At 39.0% G+C, this 12,817-nt stretch overlaps 1 protein-coding gene across 1 annotated transcript in view; it reads right to left on the reverse strand.

Moving 5' to 3' along the window:
- LOC103047836 (solute carrier family 6 member 18) overlaps positions 1-12,817 on the reverse strand; it is an 84,194-nt gene that overhangs the window by 31,749 nt on the left and 39,628 nt on the right. Inside the window, exons 3-8 of the mRNA XM_049480535.1 lie at positions 12,542-12,679; positions 9,486-9,667; positions 9,266-9,376; positions 9,058-9,170; positions 3,975-4,103; positions 3,326-3,482 (exon numbers count right to left, since the gene is read on the reverse strand). Of these exons, the coding sequence (XP_049336492.1) occupies positions 3,326-3,482; positions 3,975-4,103; positions 9,058-9,170; positions 9,266-9,376; positions 9,486-9,667; positions 12,542-12,679 (830 nt within the window). The remainder of the gene's footprint in view (positions 1-3,325; positions 3,483-3,974; positions 4,104-9,057; positions 9,171-9,265; positions 9,377-9,485; positions 9,668-12,541; positions 12,680-12,817) is intronic.

A 12,817-nucleotide genomic window follows, 5' to 3' on the forward strand; every position in this document is an offset into this window, starting at 1 on the left:
GTTTCAATAAAAGGTTCTGTTAATTTAAAAAAATATTCCCTTAGTTTTTTTAATTTATAAATAATTTCCTCAGTTTCATATATAGTTTTCTATTAAATAAGGTAATTCTGTAAGGATAGTACTATAGTGGGGTAGCTGCTGGTGAAGTGGAGTATTTTACCTCAGATCAGCTCAGTTCAGTTCTGTTCTTTCCGTTTTGCTGGCGGAATAAATCTTCAGTAGGAACCGAAAATCAGAGCAGCGATTTCAGGCCGGACATATGAGAATCTGTTTCTGATTGGTAGTCGCCGCCGCGCGTCGCTGCTCATTTGCATAAAGTTAAGTTCTGGTCAACTCTCTCGCGTCGCTCAAACCGCCCGCTTCGCATCGCGTCGCGCCGCGTCGCTGCCTGTCGCCCAGTGTCGCTCGCTCTCATTGAAAATGAATGACTTCCGGCTGCTTTGTCGCTCGCGTCGCTTTCGGTGTGGACGCACGGTTAGATGTTGTAGCACCACTTAAACACAAAATAGACAGACAGAAAAAGCTTGCACCGTGGTACAATGATCAAACTCGTACCTTAAAGCAGTTAGTACGAAATTTAGAGCGTGAATATCGATCAACTAAACTGGAAGTGTATCACTCTGCGTGGAAAGACAGTCTTATCAAATATAGAAAAGAACTTAATAAAGCCCGCTCAGCATATCTGGTCTATCTGAGATAGAGATTAATAAAAATGATCCTAGAGGTCTCTTTAGTGTTATTTCCAAATTAACTAAAAAAGAGGCAGGTACCGAACCTCCGATTCCAGCCATTTACACCAGCAACGCTTTTATGGACTTCTTCAATAGTAAAATTTAAAACATTCAGGAAAAAAACAACAGATAAATAGCACATCCTCTCTGTTACCTGGTGCAGCTGATATAGAACAAAACAAAGTTATCTAAGTTAGGTTGGAAGTCTTTAACCCACTTCCACAGCAAGAACTAGAGAAAATTATCTCATCATTAAAGAGCCCAACCTGCACACTTGATGCAGTCCCCACAAAATGACTAAAACAGGTATAGATACAGATATAATTAAACCACTGTTAATGATAGTAAACTCATCGCTTACCCTAGGCCATGTACCTTTTAAACAGCTGTAATTAAACCTCTGATCAAGAAGACCTATTTAAGACGTACCGTTTATTTCTAAGATATTAGAAAACAACTTTGCTCTTATCTACAAAGAAACCAGATCTATGAAAAATTCCAATTGGGATTTAGGCCCCATCACAGCACTGAGACAGCTTTAGATAAAATAACAAATGATCTGCTTCTTGCCACCAACCAAGGCTGTGTTTCCCTTCTGGTGCTTCTCGATCTGAGCGCAGCCTTTGATACAACAGATCATACTATCCTTTTAGAAAGATTAGAGAACATGGTCTGTGTAACTGGAACTGCTTTATCATGGTTTAAATCATACTTAACCGATCGTTATCAGTTTAAGAGAAAAAATTATATTCCTTCCAATTATACTATGGTAAGATATGGAATTCCACAAGGCTCTATCTTTGGACCGTTATTATTTACATTATATATGCTCCCACTGGGCAAAGTTCTTAGAAAACAAATCATCAGCCCAACCTGATGACAGAATGAGAATAAAGAAAATCGAGGATTGTGTCAAAGATGTAAAATCATGGATGTCGCACAACTTCCTCCTATTAAATAGAAGTTCTCCTATTAGGCCCAAAAGTTGCTAGAAATAAATGATCAGACTTAATGCTTAATCTGGCCGACTTCTCAGCCACCCCTGGTTCAGCAGATTAAAATCTTGGAGTTATTATAGATTCAGAACTAGCATTCGATAAACACATATCTAATGTTACTAGAACAGCTTTTCTACACCTCCGTAATATTGCCAAGCTAAGAAATGCCCTAACGCTGCATGACGCAGAAAAATTAGTCCATGCCTTTATTACCTCAAGGCTAGGTTATTGTAATGCACTACTGTCTGGATGTTCCTGCAGTAACTTAAATAAACTTCAGCTAGTTCAAAAATTTGAGCATATTAGTCCAGTCCTATCAGCACTGCACTGGCTTCCAGTCAAATTCCACATAGACTATAAAATTCTCCTGTTAACGTATAAAGCCCTACACGGGCTCGCTCCTGAGTATTTACGAGACCTCATCTCCTATTATGAACCACCGCGATTACTTAGATCTCAGGGTGCTGGTTTCTTAGTAGTTCCTAAAATTCAGATCTGCTGGAGTAATTAGCCACCCTCTATTAATGTTTTATACTCTCTGTTTTACACTCTCCACAACTAATTGCATCAAAGTTGACATGAACTCGAACTGCTTTTATTACTGGTGTGGCTGTACACATGAATATATTAGACCTGTGTGAATGCATAATAACTTAAAATTCTCGCCAAAAATCACCAGTTAGAATGTTTTAATCACGCAGCTCTGGGCATTTGATTTGGATTTGGAATACCTTACGCAAGTGCCACAGAACCTGAACTTTTGGCACATTTTAAGGTGTGATAGTTTTGTAACAGGCTTCATTCATATTATAATCCATTACCACATACATATCCTGAGTATGTCTTGTTATTCTTGCTTATGTGTAGTCTATTAGTAAATCTAATTAAAGAACAGTTAAAAAGACCTACATCTAAACCTATTAGTATACTTCACAGTGCAAAAGTAATATATAAGTAAACTGTAAGTATTATGTCAAGTTCACTTAAAAGACTTATAAGTATGCTTTAGGAATAAACTGAACTAGTAGTTTACTTAGAGTAAAGTGTATTTTAAAAAGCTAAAAAGTGGAATAAAAGTTAGTAGTAGTAAACTAACAGTACACTTATAAGTTCACTTTTAGTATAGTTCAAAGTATACATGACCTTCAAAATTGAACATAGGTGTAAACTACTTTTGTTCTAAATGTTTACTTAACGTGAAAATAAAATACATTTTGAAGAATACTTTAAGTGTACAAACAGTAAACTAAGAGTACATTACTAGTTTACATGTAAGTTAAATTTGCCCCTATTATTAAACTAGTTGAGTACTTAAGTGTACAATTTATACACCTAAAGCATACTTAATACTTTTATATACTAAAATTGGGCCAATTTAGTCCCAAGAAATCCTGAAATAGTACATTAGATGTCTACTACAAGTAGACTGATCCTAGTATACTTACTACATAATATATACTTGGGAAATATACTTCAACTTTACTTAAGTTTACTCATTAAAATAAAGTGTGAGTATACTTTTTTGTAAAGCAAAGTGCAGCATTAGAGCAGTATGGAGCAATATAGGGCAGTATTAGTATCAAGCAGCAGTTGTACCTGATCAAGTAGGGCCTGGAGGTTGCAAGTCTTCAGGCTGAGCTGCCCCACCTGGTATGGATATGAGGCGTTCAGATCTGACAGGCGCTGGTAATAGTTCTCTAGGGTTATGTTCATATCGGGGATGTTGAAGGTGTTAGTCAGCTGCTGGATGTTTCTACAGAGGGAGGAGAGGAATAACACTAACACAGGCTGAGGAACATCTCACCTAGTGCCGATTAAGGGAGCGCAATCCCACATCCTGTTGTATAAGTAAAGGACTGAATATCACTAGAGGGAGCCCTTGAGTAAGTCCTCAATGAATGAGTGTAAATAGAGCTAAATGACTACAAACCTTAAACATAGGAATAAACAGAATTCTAGTTTCCTTGTTTTAGGCAGTAATGTCTGTAGCATTACTGCTACTGTGAGCTGCCTGACTGGTTGGTGAGCTGAGATGAAGTTACAGTCCGGGCACTGAGTTTAAAAGCTAATGTGATATTGTTCTGTTTTGAGAAAATGATCACAGTTTTTAATATAAAAAGGATCAAACGGTTATAAACTATTTCTTTTTACTTACTCTCAAGCGCCCTCTGGTGGCCAAACAAACCCAGAACACATTCTTTGGTGGGTGTTCTTTTCTAATCTCACCTGACCTCTGACCTCTTACCCGTTTAAGCAGTCGTTATAATTGGACAGAGCTTTAAACCCCAGAATGGCAAAAATGGGAATGGAGGCATAGATGGAAGTAGCGCTGTTGATGCATCCCACTATCAGAGCGTCTCGCTCACAGTTGTTCCTGAAAACATACACACAAATCAAAGGGCCTGTATCAGACAAGATCTAAAGATTCATGTCTATTACTTCCCCATATAAATATATATATATATATATATATATATATATATATATATATATATATATATATATATATATATATATATATATATATATATTATTTCCTGTTTTTATTGAGTAAGTCCTCTGTCTTCTAAATTATCATTATCATATTTTTTGCACTATAAGGCACACTTAAAATCCAAAAATTGTCAGTGCGCCTTCGTGGCACTAAGCGCTAGCTCTTTCTCCTTTCAGAGGTGAGTATTATCGGCCTGTAGCCTGCTGCTACTCCCAGCAAGCACTGCTGGAGCAACATTAGCGTTACCCACTAACTCCGCTAAGCGCTAGCTCTTTTGCCATTCAGAGGTGAGTTTTATCGACCTATAGCCTGCTGCTAACCCCGGCTAGCACTGCTGGTGCAGCATTAGCATTTCCCGCTAACCAAGCTAAGCGTTAGCTCTTTCACCATTCAGAGATGAGCATATCTGTCATGGTTTGTACAGAATGCAGACACGTACAGATACTGATAAAATAATGTTTATTAGCAGGTGAGCAGGTGAGGTGTCACGTGATCAGGTGTGTGCGTGATGTCAGCGGGTGGTGCATTCTGGGTAGTGTAGTTGTTGACCTGAGAGCCTCCGTTACAGCTGGGTGTGGAAGGGACAGAGGAGCTAACAGCACCAGACGTGATAGTACCTCCCCCCGAGGGAGTCGGAACGGAGACGGAACGGGGACGACCACGACGACGTCCACCCCACGACGGGCAGGGAGTACCGAACAGGCGTAGCCACAGAGGTGCCGGACAGGCGGGCTAGCTCAGAAACGGCTTGGGTCACACGGCTTGGGTCACACCAGCGAGCGTTTGCTGGTGCTGACCGAGTAGCCTCCCCTGGTTGGCTAAACCAGATCTAATAGCTTCAGTATCTGTTATCTGATCTTGAACGGCCGCGTATTCTGTCATGGTTTGTACAGAATGCAGACACGTACAGATACTGATAAAATAATGTTTATTATAAAATAAACAGAGGCAAATCGTAGTCGATTCAGAAAAGCAGGTAATCACCATAAACAAGAGCAATGTAGGAAAAACCATACCATAAATGAGAGACAGTCCAGAGTTCATACACGAGATATCCAGTAGCAGAGATAATCCAAAAGGCAGTAGTGAAAACACAGTCCAGGTCAAACACAGAAAATCCAATATCAGAGGCAAAGGCAATAATCGGCGTCGAGAAAACAAAGGCAAAGTCATACACGAGATAAATAGAGACAAGAGATAAAGTAACGCTTTGTAATGAGGAGAACCTACAATACGCGGCGTGTGTGTGTGTGTGTGTGGTGTACTCTTAAATAGTGCCAGTAATCAGTATTCGGGACTTCCTGGAGGAAGCAGGTGAGGTGTCACGTGATCAGGTGTGTGCGTGATGTCAGCGGGTGGTGCATTCTGCGTAGTGTAGTTGTTAACCTGAGAGCCTCCATTAGAGCTGGGTGTGGAAGGGACAGAGGAGCTAACAGCACCAGACGTGACAATATCGACCTGTAGCCTGTGCGTTTAATGTGTTAAAACAAACAACATGGCACAAACATTAGCTAATATCACCCTGTGGATGTTCATTGGTAATCTGGTGTGCCTTATAGTGCAAAATACTGCAATCTACTAAAAGCATCTTTATTTTTTATGGCTTACAACAAGCACATCAAAATCTGTCACATTTAGGGGATTGTTTCATTTTTTACATTAGTCTGAACTTCAAACTATCAAACCACAAAAATGTTTTTTCCGCAAAACATACAGTCTATATATTTTAATGAATAAAATATAGCATGTAATATAAACATTTTGCGTTGCATTATTTTAACATGAATGATTTAAATACATTTCAAATGTTTACAAACGTTATTTAAATCACAACTGAGATTTCACAACAACATCCTGAGTTAAGCTATGTTGTTGTAAGGAAGTAAATTTTGTACAAATAAAGTGTGGGACTGGTGGATCATTACTTTTCCTACACTGTAAAAATGCTTCTTCTCAACAAGCACTACAAATAGTTACCATATAGAAATTATTTTTAATTAAGCATTTTAAAATTATTTGTATGTCATATTTTATTTTTCATTATGTCAACATATTAAACATTAATTATTTAAACATTTCATTTTCTGTGAGCTAAAAAAAAAAAAAAAATATATATATATATATATATATATATATATATATATATATATATATATATATATATATATATATATATATATATATATATATATATATATATATATATATATATACACTGCTCAAAAAAATAAAGGGAACACTCAAATAACACATCCTAGATCTGAATGAATGAAATATTCTAATTGAATACTTTGTTCTGTACAAAGTTGAATGTGCTGACAACAAAATCACACAAAAATCATCAATGGAAATAAAATTTATTAACCAATGGAGGCCTGGATTTGGAGCCACACACAAAATTAAAGTGAAAAAACACACTACAGGCGGATCCAACTTTAATGTAATGTCCTTAAAACAAGTCAAAATGAGGCTCAGTATTGTGTGTGGCCTCCACGTGCCTGTACGACCTCCCTACAACGCCTGGGCATGCTCCTGATGAGGTGGCGGATGGTCTCCTGAGGGATCTCCTCCCAGACCTGGACTAAAGCATCCGCCAACTTCTGGACAGTCTGTGGTGCAACGTGACGTTGGTGGATGGAGCGAGACATGATGTCCCAGATGTGCTCAATCGGATTCAGGTCTGGGGAACGGGCGGGCCAGTCCATAGCTTCAATGCTTTCATCTTGCAGGAACTGCTGACACACTCCAGCCACATGAGGTCTAGCATTGTCCTGCATTAGGAGGAACCCAGGGCCAACCGCACCAGCATATGGTCTCACAAGGGGTCTGAGGATCTCATCTCGGTACCTAATGGCAGTCAGGCTACCTCTGGTGAGCACATGGAGGGCTGTGCGGCCCTCCAAAGAAATGCCACCCCACACCATTACTGACCCACTGCCAAACCGGTCATGCTGAAGGATGTTGCAGGTAGCAGACCGCTCTCCACGGCGTCTCCAGACCCTGTCACGTCTGTCATGTGCTCAGTATGAACCTGCTTTCATCTGTGAAGAGCACAAGGCGCCAGTGGCGAATTTGCCAATCCTGGTGTTCTCTGGCAAATGCCAAGCGTCCTGCACGGTGTTGGGCTGTGAGCCTCCTTTATCTGTGGACGTCGGGCCCTCATACCATCCTCATGGAGTCGGTTTCTAACCGTTTGTGCAGACACATGCACATTTGTGGCCTGCTGGAGGTCATTTTGCAGGGCTCTGGCAGTGCTCCTCCTGTTCCTTCTTGCACAAAGGCGGAGGTAGCGGTCCTGCTGCTCGGTTGTTGCCCTCCTACGGCCTCCTCCACGTCTCCTGGTGTACTGGCCTGTCTCCTGGTAGCGCCTCCAGCCTCTAGACACTACGCTGACAGACACAGCAAACCTTCTTGCCACAGCTCGCATTGATGTGCCATCCTGGATGAGCTGCACTACCTGAGCCACTTGTGTGGTTTGTAGAGTCCGTCTCATGCTACCACGAGTGTGAAAGAACCACCAACATTCAAAACTGACCAAAACATCAGCCAGACAGCATAGGTTCTGAGACGTGGTCTGTGGTCCCCACCTGCAGAACCACTCCTTTATTGAGTGTGTCTTGCTAATTGCCAATAATTTCCACCTGTTGTCTATTCCATTTGCACAACAGCAGGTGAAATTGATTGTCAATCAGTGTTGCTTCCTAAGTGGACAGTTTAATTTCACAGAAGTTTGATTTACTTGGAGTTATATTGTGTTATTTGAGTGTTCCCTTTATTTTTTTGAGCAGTGTATATATAAATATAAATATGATGCAAACCATCACTTTATTTTGGCCTTGGATATGTATAACTGAACATTTGTCACAATCACATGACACTGCATATGCACTACCAGGTTGTCAATTGCATGAATACTGATTTTACCTGTTACACTTATTATATATACACCTTAACTTAACGTGTCTTGAGCCATGACAGGCGGTGTTTTAGGAGTGTAAGAGGTTTTATAAAAAAATATTTTATTTATTAAATACTACTACTACTTATAATAATAATAATAATAATAATAATAATAAATACATGCGGTTAAAGGAGGTTCATTTAAATATTCACCTCCATACATCTGCTCTTACTAGTCTGTGGAGGGAAACCAACACCAGAACAGATCCTGACTCAGAAACATGGCTTGATTCTGAAGTGGGTGTGTTTGGTGCTTGTGAGCCTTAGGTTAGCTCTTAGGCTACTGTCTTACAAAGAGCCATTTATCAGGGTCAGGATGTTCGGGTGTTGGTTTCCCTATACAGCAAAGTAAGCAGTAAGAGCAGATGTATGGCTGTTTATGTGAAAGTTTAAATTTACCTCCTTCAAATACAGATGCAGCGCCTCTTCTCTGGAAGGTGGTGGATAAGTTATTTGTTTTAGTGTTGTGTGTTAAAGCTGATTAGATATGTTTTAAATAAGGTTATATTGGAATTCTAAGTACTGCATTTACTTAAATTACGATATGACCAGAAACCATTCATATAAACTGGATGTTCTAAAACAAATGCAGAAGAACACTTGAATGTGGGTGTGGTGGAGTATGGTGGGTAAAACTGCTTCAGTTGAGAATGTTCTTTGAATATGGTTTACTAAGTACAGGGACGATTTGTGTATCACCTCAGTTAAATATTCCAGTCATTATCATGGAAATAATAATGTGAAAATAAATATTAAATATCTTTTGGTTTATAACCCAAGCAAAGGAATGAAGTAAAGTAGGATATTGGCCCTTTAAAGCTACCAAATAAAGATCAAATACCAGAGCTGCTGGCTTAATCCAGTGATGACTTACTTTTGTGGGTTATAACTGGAAAACGCGATGAGGCCTCCGAAAGCCAGAGACAGAGAGAAAAAAATCTGGGTGGCGGCGTCCAGCCACACTGTTGGGTTCTTTAGAGTTTCCCACTGTTTAGGGATCAGAAATCTCAGTCATTCACATTAGTTCTGTGGTCAGTAAATCTTTTTTTAACAGCAAAAGCTGTGTTAGAAATGTGACTCACGTTTGGGGTAAAGAGGTGGCGCAGGCCGATGGTAGCGCCCGGTAGAGTTAACGCCCGCACCAGAAAGATCGTCAACACCAGGTAAGGAAACGTAGCCGTAACGTATATGGCCTACAGCACAACACAAACAACGTATTTACAGAAGCACAAGGGGGGCGTTTCTAATAAAGTGGCCAGTATGTGGAAATTTAAAGCTGGAGCTAGTAATATATATGGAAACCTTTCCGATGGTCTCAATGCCACGGATGAAGCAGATGTAGACGATACACCAGGCTGAGGCTAAACACACCACCAGCCACCACTGCGGATCTCCACTGATCTCGATGTTGGGGGTGATGTTAAGCGTGTCTCTGTACCAGAAGTAATTCACAGCAGTGCTCTTCTCACACTCCTCCAAATAACCTGCAACACCAACAACACAACACCTTTATACTCACACACACAAACTGACAAAAAATAACACACAAGAAGATTGTAATATAATTATCTTTATCTGTGTGAAGGTAATGATGATATGTTAGAATGATCACAATATTAAAGTAAAAGAATGAGTTTATTGGTGAAAACTGTACTGTAACTTAAATGAGGCTCTAGTACCCTGTTGGAGACTTAAGCCTGGATACAAGATGAGACAATGAAGGTTGGGCATGGAGGTACACAGGTGTGTCACTCCACAGCAAAGACAGGATTACAGAATTCAGGATCTCCATTCTTATACCTGACAGATGTCTGATCACAAACACAACCTGAATTCATTGTTAAAGATGATACAGTTCCAGTTTGTGTGTGGGTTTATATCTTTGGATAACAAGTACAAACATATACCATTCACACCCTCTATTGGTTTGTATTTAATGCATGACCTGCACGTCACGTCAAACTCCAGAAGTGTGCCAGTGAGAAAGTTGGTAGAAAGACCCCAATTATGCGTCTCCAGCTGCAGCGAGGGGCTTCGGAATGGCTGGATGCAAAAACAACTCTTGTCGGATGCGATGCAGCTCAGCAGCACGAGCTAATGGTGTTCAAACATTCACCATCTAATTAAAAAAGGCATATTGAGGTAAACTGAATGTTTCCTACAGTTATATGTTGATAAGGTATTGTAGTATCCTAGTGATGCACTAATGGGGTATTTGTAATGTTTGCTATGGCTTGGTTTGCTTGCTAGGTCTAGAGCTTATTCGAGTTTTTAGGTGTAGACGTGGGTAATCAAGGTTCAAAAAGTAAAAATCCATCCCAGGATTTCGCTCCCATTGCCTGGCTGGCTCTGGAGCTAGTTCAACCTAATCCATGGGATGTTTTTTTATTTCTGGACCTGGATTACCCACCTTTAGCGACGCGTGAGTTTGGCTCATCCTTAAAGAAGCATTTTTAGGTTCCAAGCTGAGCGAAGAGAGCGTTGAGAGTAGGTAACACTGGCATCAAAGCAAAAGCTTCTACTTTATTGTCTTAACACGCCCTGGCCCACCCGCGGGCCAGAAAAATCTCATAATTAATATCTGGCTGTGTTTATGAATAATTACAGGCTCAATAAATACACACACAATATGCCATATATTAAAGCTTAGAATCTCTCAGTCTTGTCTAGCCTATTTAGCTGTATTTCCTTTTATTTATTAAAATATTACTTATAATTTGCATATTTGCTTTTTACGTACGTCCATATTTGTTATACATCATTCCAACCAGCTAACTCTCAAGATTACGGAACTGCAAACCATTTCACTGTACAGTTCCTGAATTAGAGCCTAAAGAGTGTGTTAAACTGTTTTATACAGTTTTACAGCAGCTTGTCTACCTCTGGGTAACTAGGTCAATAGTCACACAACACCCAGCCAATCAGGTGCCGCGTTAGGTGGAGACAGAGCTGGGGCAGGGTCTGTAACCCGACACTGTCCCTGAGCAGATTTAAAAATAGAGAAACACATTCTTTACTGCAAAATAAGTTATAAAATTATTAGTTTTTGTTCTTATAAAGTTTCCAGTCCTTTGGAAAAAGAAAGTAATATCCCAGGAGCAGATCACTATAATATCTAACCAGTGAACCAGTTTATAATTTTACATGGTGAATGTAAAAACCTTGTAGCTAAATAAACAACTGTAAAACACTTATATAAACACACGTATAAATATTTCATTTTAAGATTAAAAATTAGAAAATCTGACAAGCACCTGTATTTTTTTTCTTGTTTTACCATATTTTAAGTATATCATGTTCAAATGTATATTTTTAAGTTAATTTTTTAATATTCATTGAAAAAATTAAAATTCTCTGAATAATTTAATGTTAGTGTAAAAAGCTTTAAAATTTGGGTATGTATTTTCAGGCAGTAATTGGTAGAATTAGGCTTGGAGCTTAAGAGTTTATAATAAAAGGTTTTGTTGACTATTTTCATGTTTTGTTTACTGCATAACTCTTGTTTACTGAACTGTAAATTAATATGCCATAGATTTGATAGCTTTAATAATAATCTGCAACAAATGTAGAAAAAAAATGAGAATTGGATGTGTCCAAACTTTTGACACATAATAATAATGCCCTGTAACTCTATAAAAATACGGTTTATAGCACCTATATAACCATAACTTTTTAACAGTAAAGAAAAAAAAATAGAATGAACCTATGCCACTTCTTCTTGAAAAAGTTTTATGTGGTGGTCTGAACAAATACTGCCCGAAAGGTCCAAAATAATAAGTGGAACAATAGTTAATTTAAAATGATTTAATTTATGATTTGCTGTACTTTTTTATATGAAATAATTAAAAGTAACTATGTAACTTTTACAGGCTGACGCATGGTATAATTATTTTTCTGATAATTGATCGAAACAACCATCGGTTGACTTGACTATAGCTGTTGTCCATTACAATATAAAAATGTCCAGAAAATACTGTGCATGTATATTATTAATAGATTGATTGATTTATTGAAGTGCACTGTAATGTATTTCTTAGAGAGAACCAGACAATATGGATTTACCGTTCTAATGTGTATCTGATGTTCTGCTGTTTTGCACTTTTTTGTTCTGCTCTTATATTGTCCTGCTGCTCTGCTTGTCAGTTGTTCTATAGTGTTACTCTTCCCCTGTCCTGCAGTTTTGCCTTTCTAATGTTCAGTGGTTCTGCTACCTGACTTTCCTATTCTTCTGCTGTTCTGAAGTTCTGTTGTTCTCCTACTTTTGTTCCACTGCACATGGGTTTTCCTGTTCTGCTGTCCTTCGGTCTGTTGCTCTCATGTTGTCATGTCCTGTTGTTCTGCTGCCATAGGTCACTCACCTGTCTGGTTGGCGTTGACTGGGCAGTGCTCCCAGGGCAGTGGGTTTTGGAAGGAGTGGAAGAAGTACCACAGAACCCAGGCCAGTATGGTGTTGTAAAACAGCCCCACCAAAAACGACACAGTCATAGAAGCTACACCTGTGAACACAATGCCGATCACTGTTCAGTAGCGATACTTACAGCATCAGCAGTGCAGAGATGCTCACACTGACCAGGCATTAGCGTAAAATCGACAGAGACCAAAAAAGAACTCTTCAGTTTACAGAGATGAAACTA

Source organism: Astyanax mexicanus, chromosome 6 (genome assembly GCF_023375975.1).
Source record: "Astyanax mexicanus isolate ESR-SI-001 chromosome 6, AstMex3_surface, whole genome shotgun sequence".
Taxonomy (NCBI): domain Eukaryota; kingdom Metazoa; phylum Chordata; class Actinopteri; order Characiformes; family Acestrorhamphidae; genus Astyanax; species Astyanax mexicanus.